We start from the raw sequence: 19,140 nt of genomic DNA, 5'->3' as shown, positions 1-19,140 counted from the left end.
GCCCGCGCCGGCGCCCAGCATGGCGGACTCGTCGCAGGTGCAGAAGCGGGGCTCCTTGCGTTCCACGTGGGCTCGAGCCCGCAAGACCCGGCCCCAGCTCCTCCTGAGCCGTCGGCCCCGCCGCCGGCTCCGGATCCTGCGCTGGTGCGGCCGCAGGCGCCTGCGGCGGCGGCTGCTGCAGGCCCAGGCGGCCGGCGCCGACTGGCGGGCGGGCACCTGCCTGGTGTCGCGCGCGGGGGCGGCCCCGAGGCCCAAGACCGCAGCCCCCAGCCCGGCCCCCAGCCCGGCCCCCAGCGCGGCCTCGGACGAGGAACCTGCCCCGAGTGTCCCCGCGCCCCTCCCAATCCCCCCGCTGCGGCCCGCCGGCCCCGGCCGTGCGTTGCTGCTGCTGCCGCGGGATCAGGTGAGTCGCGCCAGGGGAGAGGGGGGACGCCGCCCCGGGGGGTCGCAGGCCGGGAGGAGACCGTGTCCCCTCTGCGTGTCGTCCGGCCTCCGTTCCTCCTGGCGGCGGTGCTGAGCAGAGGGTAGTAAGAAGGCCTCTGCCGAGGTTCATCGAGAGGTTCAGAGCAGAAAGGGACTTCAATAGTAATAGTTATTACTAATAAAAGGGTGTGTAGTAATGCGAATCTCTGAGTGTTATGTGTTTTGGGTGTACGAACCCATTCAGTTACTCCCAGCTCACGTGGAGTCGTTACGGCTGTTACTTTGAGTGTTTGTTTACAGAGGAAGAGTCTGAGGTTTAGTCGAGGTAACTTGCCGAAAGGAACGCAGTAGAGGTAGAGCCAGGATCCGAACCCACAAAGCCTGATCGTAGCCCCCCTTCCTGCTCTTCACTTGGATTCTGGTGTGGGAGATCTCCCTCCAATGCGGGAGGAAAGTGAAAAAACCCCCGAAGGCGGAGACCTGGCAGGCAGTGCTCTTCTGAAAGGCAAGAGCCAGGAGAACAGCGGAGCAGGGTTCACTGGCCCCCTTGTTTTCCGTGTGTCCGTCTTCTCCCGCTGTATGGGTAGCTGCCGTGGGGTATGATCTTAGGTCCAAAACAGCCAGTGCCTCCTAGTCACCTACTACAATCTATTGTTACTTAGAAATGTGCCCCCTTTTGACATGTGAATAGTAATTAGGGTCTCAGAAAATGTCAGTCCTTGCTAACAGAGTCTGCAATGTTACTTGTTCCTTTCTTTTTTCTTTCCCTGCTAGGGTTTCACCTTTAGCGGCGTCTGCCGCGTGACTTGCCTTTACGGCCAGGTGCAGGTGTTGGGTTTTACCATCGGCCAAGGCCAGCCTGCCCGGGATGTCTTCTCCACCTACACCCACTCCCGCCTCGCCATCAGCGCGGTTCACTACTCGATGCCGGAGAAGAGCAAGAAGGAGATGAAAAGGGAAGCCCGAGCCTTGCTCCGGGCTCATCTTAACCGGGGTAATGAGGGGAGCTGGGTAACGCACGGAGGGTGTACCGGGACGAGGCTGAAAACTCTCAGACGTGTTCTGTGGCCTAGATGGTGCCTCTAAACCCTCCCCAGGGTCCTGAGCGTGAAACTCTTGTCTTCACCATTTTCCAGACGAGAGGAGCTGCCCACGGCCCCACAGCTAGTAGGTGGCAAACCTGGCTTGACTTCTCAGCCCAGGTGTGTTCCCGCTACACAGTGTGGCCTCCTGAAAAAGACTCAGGCACAAGTCTGTCCACAAAGAGTTTGCAGTGTAGCCAAGGGAACGGCAGCCCAAAGGGGCGCCGAGTTCAGTGGCATTGCTGTCCCACTGACACAGTCAGGTGGCTGGATTTTCCCTTTACAGATGACAGGTGCTGGCTGATGAAGAACTTCTCCCCTCTGTGTTCCATCGTGATGCTGGAGAGGCTGAAGACCTCCACGGTGAACTTCATAACCAGCCATCCCGGGTTATCCTACGTTTTCCTGCAGGAGGTAAACCAGTTTTCGTTCAGAGTTCCACCGATTATTTTCACCAAAACAGTCACATTAGACGACTGCGTAGGGTGTTCCTTTCGAAGACCAGTCTGCCCGGTTGTGCTGCGGGTCATGCCGGTGGTAATACGTGTGTGTCCAGCAGAAGTAATCAGCACAGGAAGGTATTTCATGAGGAATGCTCCCCTCCCCCCTTAGTTCCGTTCCCCAGCAAAAGCCGTCATTTCACACTGTCGTTGAGGAAATGGCTCTTGGCATTTTTGTAAATGGTTTTCTTTGTGTCTTGGTTTATTAACTTGAGACACTGTAAGTTGTTTCTAAACTGTGCGTGAGTGATTTCAGTGCACTTCTACTTTCTCCCGTCTCTTCTCACCTGCATATTCTGCTGGCCATGTTGTTAACTTCCTGAAGTCAAGTTGTTACTGTAATTGCCTCCCGTGAGCCAATAAATTGAGTCTGACCCGTAGCATTATTGAACAGACTGGACGGTGAGGTATGAGGAAGAATCAAGGACTAACTAGGCTTTTTGGGCTGCACCCCTGGGTGCTCGGGGTTGCCGTTCGCTGAGAGGGGGCAGCTGTAGGAGGAGGGGCTGTAGGTGAGTCGACTTCGCCATGCCCACCAGCTGTGGAGTCGGGAGCTGGAGAAGGGGGTTCCAGAGCCTCCAGGGGCGATGATAACAGCAAGCAAGGCACCGCCCCCCACTGGGCTGCAGGAGCCGGAGGAAGTGTGGGCGTTGAGGTGGAAACGGAGGGCCCACCCCTTTGTGTTCTAGACTCCAGAGTTGCTGCCAGGACGTCTTAATGCCAGGCGGGTCTCATTCCTTTTGTGACAACAGTGTCCTTGGGCCTGATGAGTTGTGATCCTGGAGGGGTCTCTTCCTGGGGCCTCTTCCACATGTGGGTGGCCTCGTGCTGTCCAAGCCCCACCCCCTTCCGCTGGGACGGGGCTCTTCCAGCCCTCGGGCCGCTTTCCCGCGGTTTCCTGGCGCTCCTGCTGGAGCGGCGTTGCACTGCGTGGCCCTGCCTTCCGCATCCTCTGGGCCCCGTCTGCACAGTTCTTTGTCCCGGTGCTTTGTTTGGGGTATTGCCCCGACTTTCTTCCAGATCGCCGGCCTGCTCTGTGACTGGTCATCGGTTGCATTTTTCTTTCGGCGCTCGCCTTTAAATTTCCACACACTTTCTTCTTCCCGGGAGTGTCCTGCACAGGAAGTAGCATCGGCCATGAAAACGGACCTCGGGTGACTTTAGGAAGAGCAGTGGCAGGCCGTAGCTACTGAAGGGCTGGATTCGGGGTTGAGGAGACGGGGGCTGGGGTCAGATTTACCTTCTGTGGCTCACAGCTGCATCAGGCGTATTCACTCAGAACTGAAGAAGAGAAGATGTGTTTGTTTTCACCTTTTCTAAACGCTCACACTGTTCATTGCAGAGCCCCACCTTCCAGATTAACACTGAGTACTTCGCCCTGAGGTCTGTGGGCATTCGAAGGGAGAAGAAGAAAGCCGGCCTCCGTTTAACCGAGAGTGGCCTCGCCGCCCTGGAAGAGCTGGTGAACGTCTCCTGCGGTGAGTGACGCGGTGGCAGATTCGGTGTTTTCCGCCAGAGCCCCAGGTGGTCCCCGTGTGCGGTGGTGGGGGTCCTGAAGCGGGTGGGTGGCTCACTCTGGGGTCCGCGTGTGTCTCACCCCCAGAGGAAGTGGACGGCTGCCCCGTCATTCTGGTGTGCGGGTCGCAGGACGTTGGGAAGTCGACATTTAACAGATACCTGATCAACCAGCTGTTAAATAGGTGAGAGTGTTTTTCTTGTTTTGGCGTGTTGCCAGATTTGGGGCACAAAGTAGTTTCAATTTAAGAACCTATGTGGGGCCCTGGCTGGCGTAGCTCAGTGGATTGAGCGCGGGCTGCGAACCAAAGTGTCACAGGTTCGATTCCCAGTCAGGGCACATGCCTGGGTTGCAGGCCATGGCCCCCAGCAACCGCACACTGATGTTTCTCTCTCTCCCTCTTTCTCCCTCCCTCCCCTCTCTAAAAATAAGTAAATAAAATCTAAAAAAAAAAAAGAATCTATGTGGGAATGCCTCCTGACTTTGGGCGGAGGTGGTTTACAACTTCGGACCAGGCCGCTCATCTGAGTGACGGCATCGGCCGTTTCACTGTGTCCCGGGGGGAGGTGGCCGTGTCTCAGGGTGCGCTGGCCTCGCCTGTCTGTGAGCTTGTGGGAGCCCCTCGGTCTCAGAATCTGTGCTTGTCCACATCCAGAGATTCAGAGGAGGGACACATTCTGCTGCTGTTTTTTATGTTTATGTCTCTAAAGATTGTATTTATTTTTAGAGAGGGGAGGGGAGGGAGGAGGAGAGGGAGAGAAACATCGACGTGCAAGAGATGCATCCGTCCGCTGTCTCTCACACGCCCCCTACTGGGGACCCGGCCCACAACCCAGGCGTGCGCCCTGACTGGGGATTGCACTGGTGACCTTCCGGTCCTCAGGCCGGCGCTCAGCCCACTGAGCCGCCCCAGCCAGGGCTGTGCTGTCTGTTAAAGGCCAAGTTTTAGCGGGGTGGGCTGGGACAGGAGTAAAAGACAGAAAACTGTACTTGAACAACGATTAACATAAAAATTAATAAATAAAGGCCAAGTTTCAGGAAGGAAGAAGTTGTGCCGTATTATGGACGGACACCGCGACCCCAGCACGTGCTCTGTTTACGCTTTTCTAAAACACGGACTGAGCACCCCACCGAAGAGCTCGCCTGGCGTGGCTTAGCCTGCATCGCATAAATCTTTAAGATCTGTTGTATGCTGTTGACGTAGTGAAGCCAGCTGAGGTTTTTTTTTGTTCGTTTGTTTTGTTTTTAAGATTTTATTTTATTTTTTTAGAGAAGGAAGGGAGAGAGAGAGAGAAAGAGAGAAACATCAGTGTGGGGTTGCTGGGGGTCGTGGCCTGCAACCCAGGCATGTTCCCTGACTGGGAATCGAATCTGTGACACTTTGGTTCACAGCCCGCGCCCAATCCACTGAGCTACGCCAGCCAGGGCTTAGCTGAGGTTTCTCGTTTACGTTTTCAGCCTCCCCTGCGTGGACTACTTGGAGTGTGACCTGGGGCAGACAGAGTTCACCCCGCCGGGGTGCATCTCTCTGCTCAACATCACGGAGCCGGTGCTAGGTACGTATCCCGTACTCTGTGAATGTCGTGGTGTTACCGAGTGCGAGAGTAATGACATGTAACCAAGAACTCAGGAAAAATATAGGAGGATAAAAAAATAACCGTGAACGTCCCCCTGCCAGGCTCACGGTCTTCCTGTAACGGGGTCTCCAGCCCCCAGATGTTGGAGGACAAGCTGTGACACCGTCCAGGGCTGCGTTTTAGTAACCGGAACTGCGATTATCTTTGTCGTGTATAAATCGGAAGGACACCTTCCTGTAATATTTACATCTCAGCCTATACAGTGATCTAAACTGGGAAATTAATACCGATACAATACTATTAATTAACCCATAGAACTTTAAGAATTTTTAGAGAGGGAGAGAAACATCGATATTCGAGAGACACATTGATTGGTTGCCTCTCTCTTGCCCTCAGCTGGGTACCTGGCCTGCAGCCCAGGCATGTGCCCTGACTAGGAGTTGAACCGGCGACCTTTCGGTTCACAGGCTGGCGCTCAGTCCACTGAGCCACACCGGCCATGCCTAAGCTATAGATTTCATTCAAAACTAACTAGTTATCCTGCTAATACCTTTTTTCTGGTTCAAAACCCAAACCAGGAGTCCACATTGCTTGTTTTTTTTCCTATGGGAAAGTGTACATAACATAACATCATTGGAACCACCCACACGTGTACAGTTTACAACGTAGTGGCATTAAATACGTTCACAGCGTTGTATAGCCATTACGTGTATCCAAAACCTGCTCATCACCCTGAAGTGAGCGCCGTGCAGCGTTCTTGTCTGCGGGGCGCACATTCCGTCCCCCGGCGGGTGCCTGGGACCAGGGCCGCCCAGCGCTCTCCTGTGTGCACGTGCCTGCCTGCCTGCATGCGTGCGGCGAGGCCCGCGGCTGCTCTTGGGCGCGACCGTCACCAGCAGCGCCCCTCTCGTGCTTCGGGGTCGAACGGGGGATGGCTGGACGCAGACACTGCGACACTGTGGCGGCTGGCTCAAAAACTCAGCGACCGACGGGTGGATGTCCTGTACGGCGTGGGTGTGCCAGGCACGAAGGGCCGACTCTCGGGGCGGGTGGGGCGAGGGTTCGTCGCGCTTCCCCCGAACAGCGTGCCCTTTAGACTCAGGAACTGTGTGTATCTGGAGTTTTTCACGAGGTGCCTGCAGACTGTGGTTGACCGCGGGGTAGCTGGGACCACCGAAGGCGACACCGCGGATAAGGGGGTCTGCATCAGCACACAGCGACCCCCGTCCCGCTCTCCCTCAGCCCCGGGAACCTCTGCCCACTCTGCTTTCCGTCCCTGTGGAGTTGCCGGTGCTGGGTCCCTCACGTGGACGGGGTCCTGCAGTGCCTGTCCTCAGCGCAGTGCAGCCCGGGCCCAAGGCTCAGGGCCGAGCGTTGTTCCACGGGGGGCGTGTGTCACGTTTGGTTGGTCCATCCAGCGCTGTCGGGCCCTCGTCTTGTTCCTCCTCTGGGGCTGTTTTGAGCGGTGCTGTGCCAGACGCTGGTGTCTGAGAGTCTGCTCAAGCCCCGCTTTCCGTTCTTTTGGACTGGACTTGCTGGGGGGTTTGGTGCTTCCACGCCTGACCCTTTGAGAAACCACCCGCTGGCCTTCGCAGTGCTGGCCTTCGCAGTGACCACACATTTGACATCCCGTCACCAGCGCGGCGGGTCCCAGCCTCCGGCAGCTCTGGCTCCTTTGACTGGAGCCGTCTGTGTAGGTGCGAAGCTCTGTCTCGCTGTGGCTTTGAGGTGCGTTTCTCTGATCACTAATGATGTGCGTGTTTTCACACGCTCCCTGGCCACTCGTGGGTCTGCGTTGGAGGAGTGTCTGTTCAGGTCCTTTGCCCATCCTTGAACCGGGTTGTCTTTATTGAGTTTTAGGAGTTCTTTGTGTATTGTGGGTATTAATTCTTTGTCAGATATGCTTTGCCAATATTTTCTCTTATTCTATAGGTTGTCTTTTCATTTTCTTGACATCTTTGATGCACAAACACTGTTAATTTTTATGAAGTCAATTTATCTGTTTTTTCCTTTATTGCTTGTCCTATTGGTGACATATCCTCAAAGTTGTTGCCAAATCCGGTGTCATAAAGATTTCCTGTAATGTTTTCTTGTAAGGGTTTTGTAAGTTTCAGCTCCCAGCACCCCCAGCTCCCCCAGCAGGGAGGAGGGTTTACTTGTCCGGCAGCCGGACAGGGAGCCTGAAGAGGAAGCTCAGACCAGCCTCCCTGCTCCAGGATTCCGGGCCGTTCCAGAGCAAGCATGCGCAAGAAGTGGCGCGGCACGCTTTGTTAGTAATTTAGCTGGGGGAACTCGGTCATTTCTGGAAGGGGGCTTCGGCGCCGGATCTTCCCGGACTGCGGACCCTCCGTTTCTGAAAGGGTTCTGGTGTCGAGTTCCCGTCCTGTGTCAGTTCCTGGGTTCCCCGGGGGGTGGGGGGACACTTCCGTTCCGGATGCAGCTGGAGGTCGCAGTCCTCTCCCCTGTGCAGGCTTCGGCTGAGTGACTTGGGGTGTTTGTCGTCTCTGGTCTGACCCACTTTTTTTGGTAAGTTTTTCTGTACGACGTAAAGAAAGGCTCCACCTTCATTCTTGGTCATGGGGCTGTCCAGTTTTCCAGTCCCTGTTTGTAGGAAAGACTCCTTTCCTCATCGAATGGCCTTAACACCTCTTTGCAAATCACTTGACCAGATAGGCGAGACTTTCCCCGGGGCTCTGTTCTGTTCCGTGGGTCTTCTCTACGTCTGTCCTACGTCTGTCCTCATCCCAGCACCGCGCTCACCCAGTCACCGTAGGTTTGTAGTCAGTTCCAAGTCGGGCAGTGTGAGTCCTCCAACGTTACTCTTTTTCAGGGTTGCTTTGGCCCTGGCCGGGTAGCTCCGGTGGTTGGAGCGTCCTCCCGATACGCCAGGGTGGCGGGGTCAACCTCAGGGCACACACAAGAACCCACAAATGAGCACACGAATGGGTGGGACAGCAAATCGACGTTTCTCTGTCTCTCTTTACCCCTTCCCTCCCTTTTTTTCTCTAAAATCAACAAAAATGTAAAACAATTAAAAAAGAAAGACATTGTTTCCACCTTTCGGGACCCCTTGCAGGTTCATTTCCGGTTGAGAACTGCCTTGTCCGTTTCCGTGGAAGAGGCTGTGACGGCATCGACGGGCTGCGTTGAACCCGTGGACCGCCGTGGGTGGTGGTGTCTTCCTGTCCACGAACAGGACTCTTGTGGTTTCTCGTGTCCAATTTAATTTCTTTAAACAGTATTTTGTGGTTTAAATCCTTCATCTCCTTGGTTAGATATAGTTCTAAGAATAATTATTTCAGCTGTTACTATAAATGGAATTCCTTTCCTAATTTCCTTTTCAGATTGTTCACTGCTGGTGTATAGAAACATAATGGATTTTTGGTGTGTTGATGTTACTCCCTGAAACTTGGCTGAATTCCTTTATTCTAGTAGCATTCCAGCAAATTCTTTGGGATTTTCCATATGTAAGACTGTGTCACCTGCAAATAATGATAGTTTTATCTCTTCCTTTTTAATTTGGATGCCTTTTTTTTTTCTTGTCCAATAGCTCTGGCTAGGACCTCTAGTACAATGCTGAATGGAAGGAACCGTCCTTTCCTTGTTCCTGGTCTCAGAAGGAAGCCATCCAGTCTCTCACCACTAAGTGTGATGTTAGCTGTGGGTTTTCCTGGGTTTTGTCAGGCTGAAGAAGTTGGCTTCTACTCCTGGATTGTGGAGTGGTTTTATCATGACAGGATGGTGGACTTGGTGTCTATTGAGATCATCATGTGGTTTTTGTTTAGTTGACTTTTTTTTTTTTAAAGATTTTATTTATTTATTTTCAGAGGCGGGGGAGAGAAACATCAATGTGTGGTTGCTGGGGGTCATAGCCTGCAACCCAGGCATGTGCCCTGACTGAGAATCGAACCTGCGAGACTTTGGTTCACAGCTGGCGCTCAATCCACTGAGCTGCGCCAGCCAGGGCTTGTTTAGTTGACTTTTGAAAGAAGCAAATGGTATTATGTTAGGTTGCTAGGTACATTAGATTTTTAATAGACTGTCAAGAAGAATTCTTAAAACATTTGCATTGTGTTAACAGCTTGATCAAAAAATAATTGTTTAGGCTTAGCTCTTTGACTGGCTTCACTGCCCTTCCCCTTTTTACATTTTCTCTAGTCCATTTAGTAGTGTTTCTCTGTTTTTTTTGAGCCCTTAGTATTTCAGTAGGTAATTCTCAAAACAAGGACACTGCTGCGTAATCGTAATACGACCACCAAGACCAGGGCAGCAGGCATGTTGCCACAGTGCTGTCCTTGAACTTGGCCCGCTGTCCCTGTCCTCTGAACAGGCCTGGTGTGTCGTCAGGAATCTTTAGTCTCCTTCGGTCTGGAACAGTTCTTCCCGCGCTTCTTATGTTGTGTGACCTTGGCGGTTTTAAAGGGCAGGGTTACAGAACGCCTCTGGTGATTGAATGTGGAAGTGGTGCTGTGTTCCCGGGGCACCGCCCCGACACGCCGTCCGGCCGTCCTCTTCCTGGAGGCGTCAGCCCTGCTGCCCGGCCGAGGCGTGCTGGCCCGGGCGCTCCGCTGCAGCGGGAGCCGGGTGCGCTCCTGGGCGCCGTTGCTTCCAGCCTTCCTCGGGGGGTGGGTCCCCTGGGCAGGCCGAGGCAGGAAATGCATGCCTGTTTAAGCCCTTGCATGTCATGTATGCCACACACACACCTGGATCTCTGCCGTTTTCTGAGAGCCCCGAGTTTGCACCATTGTTCCGGTTCCACTCTGACGCCCAGGCCACTCTAGTCGTCTGTCCCCCTCCCCTCCTGTGTTGACAGGTCTCTTCTCTGACGACTAGAACCCTGGCTACGATGGCTCTCAAAATATTTACGTAGTTGCTCAGTCCCTTTGTGTTTGTCCCACCCCTTGACGACCTGGGCCACTCTCAGCTGCGAGCCCCCCCCCCCCCAACCCCAGCCAATGGGAGTCTCACTAGCTCTGTCTCAGGTGGCCCTGCACCAACCGCATGGGCCAGGACCCTCGCCCCACCAGCTGCGTCGTCACACGGCCCTGGTCACCTGCCTGCCGGGGCTCTGGCCTGGCTCCGGCCAGAGGAGGCGGAGAGTGGCCTGGGCTGAGCAGACTGGTGGTCTTGTTAGGGAGCGTGAGCTCCAGCGGTGACTGGGGTGCCTTCGTTTGAGCCCGGCTGGCCTCTGCCAGCTGTGTGACCTCGGCCAAGTCAGTCCCTCTCCGTGTCCTCGCCTGTGAAAATGAGGATGACGAATAACACCGAACCCCTCCTAGGGCTTTAGTGAAAGTTACGGACGGTGCGTACCGTACCCGGACACAGTGCTGTGTTCTCTCTAGTGGTTGCTGCTGCTCCCAATCCCCCCTCCCCAGGGCGTGAGCCCTGAAAGCAGGGAGACGTTCGTCGTGTTCGCAGGTGTGACCAGCATGTAACAGGTGCTCAGTAAACGTTGAGTGACCGGCCTTACTAGGACGTAACTGGAGCTACCTGTGCGGGTACAAGGGAGCCGCCTTTTACTGAGTTGAAAGTTCAGCGTTCTGCCGGTGGCGGCCCATCTGCTCCTGGTGGGGGGGCGGTCTCAGATCCCCCAGGACTCTGTCACGGAGCATGGCCGACCTCGCCCCCTCTTGAGTTGTGGGTTCATGACTCTCATCCCTGTCTTCTTAGGACCGCCTTTCACCCACCAGAGGACACCTCAGAAAATGGTGTACTTCGGGAAACCTGCGTGTAAAAACAGCCACGAGAATTACATAGAGATAATAAAGTACGTGTTCAGCGCCTACAAGCGAGAGGCCCCGCTCATCATCAACACCATGGGCTGGGTGACAGGTGAGCCCGCGGGGGCGCATCTGGCGGGAGAGGGCGGGCGATGGGGCTGAGCGCAAGCTGCCGGCCCGGGGGTCATCGTGGCCGGAGCCCGGTTTTTAGGGGATTCCCCGGCCGATCGCGTCCTTGTCTCGGAGCAAGCACCCCAGTTCTCCGTGGGTGCGCGGCGTGGCTCCGGCACGCTGACACCGCTGCTGTCGCCCGCCGCCTCGCAGACCAAGGGCTCTCGCTGCTCGTGGACCTGATCCGACTGCTGGCGCCCAGCCACGTCGTGCAGTTCAGCTCCGTCCGCTGCAAGCCCATGCCCAGCCTCACGCCCGACTACGTGGACGGCGTGGACGGCCTGTACACGAGGAGCAAGTCCAAGCGCAGAAGCCGAGGGTTCTTCCTGGCCGAGTTTGCCGAGAACTTGGAGTTCGGCGACGAAGAGAAGGAGAGCCCGGTCGTCTTTCCCGGACATAAGCTGATGTGCGTCCAGTCGGACTTCGTGTTCCGGAAAACTCCGAGAAACAGGTGAGCGGGCCACCACGGCTGGAGTGGCCCGCGGTCCTCCGTGTGACCGGCCGCGGTCCTCAGGCTGCACACGCGGCGCGTCCCCTGGGGCGGCCCAGGTCCCAGCACGGCCGTCTCTGTGTGGGGGAGAGTCAGCGGTCCCCGGTGGGGTACCCGGTGGGAGTGGCCGGGTTGGCTCGGGCGGCCGGGAGCTCTGGCCGGGAGGGGCTTGTGCTTCCTGTTCGGCCCCCGGGTTCACAGAAGGGCGGGGAGGGCAGGTACTAAGGTGTACGTGTCATCTGTGTGATGACGAGTGTCCTGTGTGTCTGAGTCAGTGACACCTTTAATTGCCGCCTCGTGATCTGCTTTTCAGGGAGTCGCATAACCGGGTGCTCCGGGACTTGGCGGTGCTGGGCTACCTCGGGCAGCTGCAGAAGCCGGTGCCGCAGCCGCTGCACCCCCTCCACGGCCTGACCCCCTACCAGGTAGGGCCCGAACCGGGCGGCGGGCGGCTTGGTCTCGTTCACTTGGCGGGCGCTTCTGCGGCTGCCGTGCCCCTGGTGCTCCCCTGACCCTCCATGACCCTCCTTCTCTCACTGACCCCTGAGAACCTGCCCCCTGACCCTCCACCGCCCCGAGTGCTCGCAAAGCCTTCCATGCTGGGTTATTGTCAGAAGTGGGTTCTAGCACCGGCGTGTTTGCCTCTCTTGGGGCGTAAGCTCTTAAGAATTATTTTGGGAAGAAACCACCTTAACGTTAGGCTTCCTGTGATGGAAGAATAAAATAACCACAGGTAGCATTCCTTAAGTGGCTTACTCTCGGCTGTGCTGTGCTCTGTTCTGAGCTGGTATTTACTCCCTTTTTTTTTTTTTTAAGATTTTATTTACTTATTTTTAGAGAGAAGGGAAGGGAGGGAGAAAGAGGAGAGAAACATCGATGTGCGAGAGGTAATGTTGATTGGTTCATGCCGCCCACTGGGGACCTGGCTTGTACCCCAAGCATGTGCCCTGACTGGGAATCGAACCGGCGACCTTTCAGTTCCTAGGCCAGCACTCAGTCCACTGAGTTACGCCAGCCAGGGCCTGTGTTGGCTCCTTGACTCACAACAGCCCTGGCATGATACCGTCTTGCAGATGGTAGGACCCAGGCCAGGGACAGTGAGGCCGCTGGCCCAAAGGGCCCAGTGAACATCTGGTCTGTGCCGGGGAGCCCAGAATGCCCCCCTCTCGGTGCTGTGTGGCTTGTCTGGTGTGGAGCCCTCGCTGGGGCCAGGTGCTCCGCCAGCTCCTGATGAGGCGTGGCGTGGTGACATGGTGGCACCCCCGAGGGTCATGCTGGTGTGTCCCCTGCCTCCAGCACAGAGACCTGGGCACCGCCAGGTGGGTGAGACAGGCCCGAGGGCCCGAGGGCCGGAGCGGTGGGCCCGGACATCAGTAGGCCTCCCGAGCCCGAGGGGGCGGCTGGCCCTCGGCTCCGCTTGTCCCACCGGAGAGTCCGAGGCCGTTAGTTCCTGGGGTTGTGCTTGCAGGGAGCTGCTGTGGGACTGGATGTGGGGCGCGTCTGCCAGTGATTCAACCTGCCTTGTGTTATTTCACACGTGTTTTCAAAGTCTAAATAACGTGTGTAGCAAAACACTTTCCTCCTTTCAGCATTCGAAATTGCCCAGAAAGTTACATGTTAAAGGTAGCTGTTTAACTTGTGCTCCGGGAGCAGGATCCATTGCTCTTAATTCATGTGTTACTTGGGGACGAATGGTGGCTGTTTTGTGAAAGGATTTGACTTTGTTATTTTAAAAAAAGTTGTTTTAGAAGATTTTATTTATTTTTAGAGAAGGGAAAGGAGGGAGAAAAAAAGGGAGAGAAACATCAATGTGTGGTTGCTTCCCTTGCGCCCCCTACTGGGGACCTGGCCCACAACCCAGGCTTGTGCCCTGACTGGGAATTGAACCGGCGACCCTTTGGTTCACAGGCCGGTGCTCAATCCACTGAGCCACACCAGCCGGGGCAGATTTTGGCTTTGTTGTGTTGGAGACTTAAGGCGTCTTCGGTCTCACTCGACCACAACTCCTCCAGGACATCTGCAAACTTGTGTCTTGTGCGTCTCTTCAGCCGAGAAAGTTCCAGGCATTAAGTTTAGGTTTTCAGCAAGCGTCGATGGTACGCAAGAGCTCGGCGTAGGTTTCTTAGGTTCTTTGCGTTAGAGCAGTGAGCGCCGGTTGGTGTTTCCGTTCCGTTCGGAGACTCTTCGGCAGCAGCTCGGCAGCCGAGCCTCAGGCAGCCGGCTGGACCGGAAGGGGCGGGAGACGGTGCAGCACGAAGGGGGCCCGCACGCGAGGTGGCGGGGGCTGTGACGCGGGAGCTGAGCCCAGTGCAGGCCACGGGTTGCGTGTTGTGGAGCTGTCCCTGAGACCTCCGTGGTTTTACTAACAATAACCAGCGTCACCCCCGAGACGTAACTGAAAGGACACTCGGCGCTGGCCTTCCAGGTGCCTTTCAGCGCCGTCGCCCTCCGGGTCGTCCACTCCGACGTCGCGCCCACCCACGTGCTGTACGCCGTGAACGCCAGCTGGGTCGCCCTTTGCAAGATCCTGGACGACGTCAGGGGCTACGCAGAGGGGCCCGTCCTGCTCGCCCAGACTCCCGTCTGCGACTGTTTGGGGTTCGGTGAGTGAAGCCCGCCCGCACACCGGCCGCAGCCGACGCCCGTCCCCAGCCGCGCGCTGCATCTCCTGTGGTGGTCCGGGCGCCCCTCGGGCTCCGAGGGCAGTGGGCCTCGGCGCCTTTCAGTCTGGGGTTCCCGAGGACCCGGCAACAGCCTTCTCACTCACGGGGCCACTGGCCCCCCCATCCCTCTGGGGCTCTCGTCCAGTGTCCTGCCGACTCCCCTACTCCCCAGAGCACTGCTCCAGTCCAGCCGTGCCCCGGCCCAAGCCCCTGTGCCCCATGCACTTCTCTGCGTGGGCCTCTTTTGGGCACCTGGGGCGTAGGTCCGAAACCAAGGTCCTAATGGGCCCGCACACATGAGGTTCTCCTTGGATTCTTCCTCCCACCCCATACCACCTCCCACCCCATATACCACCCCGCCCCACCTCCCACCCCGCGCCACCTCCTACACCACCACCCACCCCAGACGGCTCCCTGTTCCCTTGGGTCCGTTCAAGGGCCCTTCAAAGACCCACACTGGTGCTCGGGCCAGACCCTGGGTCCTCCTCGGCAGCCCTGCCCCTTCTCTGTTCTGCACACCTGACCCCCAGGCCGGGTAGCTTCTCTCTCCTGAGCGTCACACCGCTCCCTCGGTGTCCTCGGGTGCCGGTGCGGGCGCCGTCGTTCTGCACTGGGCACTGGAGACGCTTCCTGACTGGACGCCACACTCGGAAGTGTCTGAGTACACCTGGTGGTGGCCCGACCCACCATCCCGGCATTTCTGTAGCACGGGTCCGTCCCTTGGCTCATGATGACAATAAACATCAGTGAATGTTTCTCGAAGGGTGACCCGAAATTAGCAAAGTCCTTAAGTAATTACACGTTTCTGATTTATGCAGTACTGGGCTTCCCGAGAGAGTTTCGGCAGAAGTGGTGTCCCTTTGTGGCGGCCCGCCGTGTCCCCAGCGGACGGCCTCGGCCGGGCGGCCCGTAGGCGGGACAGCCTAGGCTCTGGCCTGAAGGCCGGCGCGGCGCCTCTCAGCTCAGCGAGGAGAGGCGAACGAGTCTTCCGACACTCGCACGCTCCGCCTCCTACGACCTTGCGCTTTCAGAGCAAACCCCAGCTGAAACCAAAACTCTTATTTTGAAAGCCGCTCTCCAGTTGGGAGAGGCGGGAGGTTTGCTCTCCTGCAGGAAGGGTGATTTCCGCGTGCCCTGTCGTCCTCCAGGGATTTGTCGCGGGCTCGACATGGAGAAGAGGCTCTACCACATCCTCACGCCTCTGCCCCCCGAGGAGCTCCGGCACGTGAACTGCCTGCTGGTCGGGGCCATTTCCGTCCCGCAGTGCGTGCTCAAGAGCCAGGTGGGTGCGGCTCCCGGGGCGGCCCTGGGGGGGCCGGCCGTGGGCGAAAGAGAGAGAGGGCCTGAAGGTGGGGCGACGGTCGTGGAACAGGCCGCTGTGGGGGGCCTGCCTTTTCAGAGGGGGACGCCACGCCCACCCGCTCGTGCCGCCTGACGTGTCTGTGCGGTGGAGCGGGATGGGATGGGACCGGGCGGGGCGGCCGCCTGTGTGCGGGGGGCCGGGCGGACCGCACGTGCGTCCACATCGTCTCTGTGTTTCCACTCCAGCGCGGGCCCGAGGGGACAATCCCGTACATCACGACGGATTATAATCTCAGAATTCCCGGGGCATCGGGGGAGATCGGAGCACGAGAAACCGAGGAGACCGGCAGAGAGAAGGCACACCCCAAAACCAGGTTCTATCGAAAGTCAAACTGATGCGGGGAGTAAGGGAAGAAGACGGACTCTGTCTCCAGCCCGACGTGGGCAGACTGGCGGGCTGTGCTGCCGCGGCCGGCGCCCTCCCGTCCTGGGGTTTCCCGCCTGCGTAGCTCCTGGAAGTGCTTCGTCGGTCAAGTCCCTCCTTAAAGCGACGTGGCCCGGCTTGGCCCTGGTCTGCCGTGTGGCTCCTCACACGTGGTGTTGTGTTTTCTGGAGAGACGTAGCAGACGGGAGAGGGCTGTGCACCACCGAAACGAAGAATACAGTCGGTTCCTCAGAAATTCTCCCAGGACCGAGCTGTTGGACTCGGGACAAAAACAGGGAGACCGGGGCCGCAGGAGCGCGCCCAGGACGAAGACGGGCTGGGCGGCAGGGTCCAGGCGCGCCGGGACGCGGAGACGCCCCTTGGTCCTCGCCCCTGATGGCCGGCGGGCGCGGGAGACCCCTGGAGGGGTCTGCCTGGGGCGGGTTGCGGCCCCCGCGGTTGTGCCTGCCCCCAACCCTGTGATGCGACCCTGTGATGCCGTCCGGCTGCTCTCCGGTCCCTGTGGGTCGGGTGTGGAAGGCGGGTCTCGTCTGGACTCGAGGGCTGGCAGGTGAAGCTCGGACTCCAGAGCCTTCACTGTCTCTGTCGGGTTGATGGTTCGATGCTGCAAAAATCGCTCCCAAAGCCGGGAAACCTGTCCTCAGGCCTCTGAAGCTAGATTTGTGCCGACTTCCCACCTAAGACTAAAGACGCAGCTTGGGCGGAGCTGGCCACGGGGTGTTTTGGGAGAGGCCCGGCAGGGCCGCTCTGGGAGAAGGGCCGGCCCTGCACGTGGCTGGACCTGAACCCACACACGGGCCCGGCTCTGGGCCTGTGAGCGTTCTGTCCCAGAGCACGGGAGGCTGCGGATGGGGCTGTCCCCCCGGGCGGCCGTCCGTTCCTCCTCCTCCCCTGGGGCTCGCGGCCCCTTGTCCTCCAGGGCTGGAGTGGCGGCGTGAGCAAGGGGGGGAGCTCAGAGGGTGGGGAGACGCCCCTGAGGCCGCGTCCCCGATTGGTACTCTGAGTCTCTGCTCTCGGCGGAGCATGGTGGAGCAGGCCGTCAGGGGGTTTGTTCCTGGGTCCGTGGGAATCATCAGTCATCGGTCACCACCGCCCATACGTGCCTGTGCCCGCATCTGGTAGACGTGGACGCCCTCCCGGGAGCCCTGGCCACTCCAGGCTGACTAGGAATGTCCTGGAGACCATGGCAGTCTGACTTCTAAGATGCCTCTTATTTGTATTTGAGTTTACCTTGTGCAGGTTTTCTGTCTTGGCCTCGCAGAGAACTTGGAGACAATCTCCCACCATCCACTCCTCGCTCCCGCCCCCCAGTTCCCTGTGTCTTCATCCTCATAGTCACTGTAAGCTACTGGCAGCTGGTCCCAGAAGGAAAGTGCCGCTCTGCCATTTACCCTTTCGTGATGTCCAGGCTTGCCTCTAGCCTCCCCTCCTGCTGGGGGTTCAGGACGACCTCTTGCTCCCGCCCCGTTGGGAAAGAAAGAAAGAAAAGAAAGAAAGAAAGAAAGAGAAAGAAAGAAAGAAAAAACGGATGTCGCCACTAGAGGGAGCCGTCGGCCGCAGTCGGAGCGCCAGACCCTCCAGAGCGGGCTGCCAGCCCTGGAGGCCTGTCTCGGGATTCGGAGGTCCTGGCAGCGGTGGGGGGGCGCTGGTGAGGCCAGCGGCAGTGACACAGACCTTGGGTGTCGGTTTGGCGGTCCTTGCCGGCGGTTTCGGCGTGTTCTCTCCGCGGTCTGTGGGGTTCAGGGTGGGCAGGCAGGCATGAGTCTGCCTTGGAGTTACTCTCAGTCTCGCGTGTGTGACTTCCAAAGCGGCACACGCGCATTTTAAGGAAACTAAAAGCCTGCGTGACTTAGAACGTGAGAGTCCTGGGCCCCTGATTCTGTAAAAGCGCTGCTTTCAAAGAGGCCCTTCTGCAGGAGGGGAGATACGCAGATGAATGACAAGACTCGCAAATTCTAGGGTTCCTTTTCTTTCTCAAACAAAGTCCAGTTGCTCCCACCTGTCCCCGTTAGGTGTGGCGGAGGGCACCCACGGACCCCCTGAGACCCCGGCCTGGAAACTGAAGACTGGGGAATGGGGGGCGGGGCGCGGTGAGCCGGTCCTCCAGGTGCTGTGGATTCCGGCCCGTGGGAGGGAGCAGCGGGCGGCTGCTTAGCCTGCCCAGCGCCCGGCTGCCTGCCTGCACACAGTGTGGGGACCCAGCAGCGTGGGTACAGGGCTCCTTTTGTACCAAATGGAGGGTTTTTTTACAAAAATTGTTTCATTGGTAGACTTTTTTTTTTAAGACTCCGATGCCGCAGCAGTGGGGTGAAGGAGACAGCAGCTCTGGGGGTCGAGCCCGAGGTCGGGTCCTGGCTGGACCGGGCGCCCTTCCCCGGCCCTGCCTGCGCAGGGCCTGAGGCCGGGCCGCGAGCGAGGGCTCGGCTCGGTGGGCGGCCCGTCTCCGGTCCTGAGGCAGACCCCCAGAAGGCAGGGACCAGGGTCGCAGTGTTCACGGTCACGTTGGGACGAAGCAGAAACTACATGTCAGGATCAGAAACCGTCCCGCCTGCCTCACCTCTGGGCAGGATCACCTTAAAGCCGGCTCTCCGGCGCCGGAGCTCCAGAGGAGGGGTTCCGCGGCTCCGCCGACCGCCCGTCCCTGGGGGATTGCCCTCACCCTCCAGCTAGTGCTTTTGAACTTGGTTATCCGTCCACAGGTGCTGAAAGCGGCCCCTAAGCCCGTCGCCACATGGTGGTCGCTGAACGCCCTGATGCCCTCCCCTCTGGTATTTTTCTAAACGGAGTGTGTTCTTTACATCGGTGTCCTGCTGTACATGTGGTTTTCTGCCAGCTTTTTTCATTTAACTTTATTTTGTATCATTAAATATTTTTGAGAACATGAACTGGTGTGATCTCATTACCTACATAGGCCATTGAGTTCCGGGAGATCATGTCAGTGCTTCGGAGAAACGGCGGCAGAAACCCGGGCCAGAGGAAGACACCGGAGGGGCCGGCCCCTCGGGGGGCTGCGCGGGGCAACGGGACACCCCAGCAGACGTCTGCGCCTCCTCCCATGCTAGCAGCAGACGCAGCGGCCGTCCGGTGTTTCCGCTGGGGCCTACGAATGTGGGTTGAGAGAGGGTGTCGTATCCCCTCTGGCCTGTCTGAGAGCATGTTAAAAGGGAAAACATTGCTCCCCGAAAATTTCAAATCAAGAAAGAAGAAAACAAAGGGCGGGAGTTTCCGCCTGTAACTGCCTCTCGTGAGCT

The 19,140-nt window shown here is 57.8% G+C and overlaps 1 protein-coding gene across 1 annotated transcript; it reads left to right on the top strand.

Annotated features, from left to right (window-relative positions):
- On the top strand, positions 1-18,774 carry NOL9 (nucleolar protein 9). The gene is made up of 12 exons (XM_045859397.1): positions 1-403; positions 1,198-1,417; positions 1,792-1,919; positions 3,348-3,483; positions 3,609-3,705; positions 4,980-5,077; positions 10,769-10,930; positions 11,143-11,440; positions 11,793-11,904; positions 13,905-14,082; positions 15,291-15,424; positions 15,691-18,774. The coding sequence occupies exons 1-12, from the start codon at positions 20-22 to the stop codon at positions 15,838-15,840; spliced, it is 2,097 nt and encodes a 698-aa protein (XP_045715353.1). The 5' UTR covers positions 1-19; the 3' UTR covers positions 15,841-18,774.
- The last annotated feature ends 366 nt before the right edge of the window (positions 18,775-19,140 follow it).

Source organism: Phyllostomus hastatus, unplaced genomic scaffold, assembly GCF_019186645.2.
Source record: "Phyllostomus hastatus isolate PE091 unplaced genomic scaffold, TTU_PhHast_1.1 phas_scaffold_182, whole genome shotgun sequence".
Lineage (NCBI taxonomy): Eukaryota > Metazoa > Chordata > Mammalia > Chiroptera > Phyllostomidae > Phyllostomus > Phyllostomus hastatus.
The sequence above is the reverse complement of the archived record's forward strand: the minus strand, read 5'-3'. Positions and strand labels throughout refer to the sequence as shown.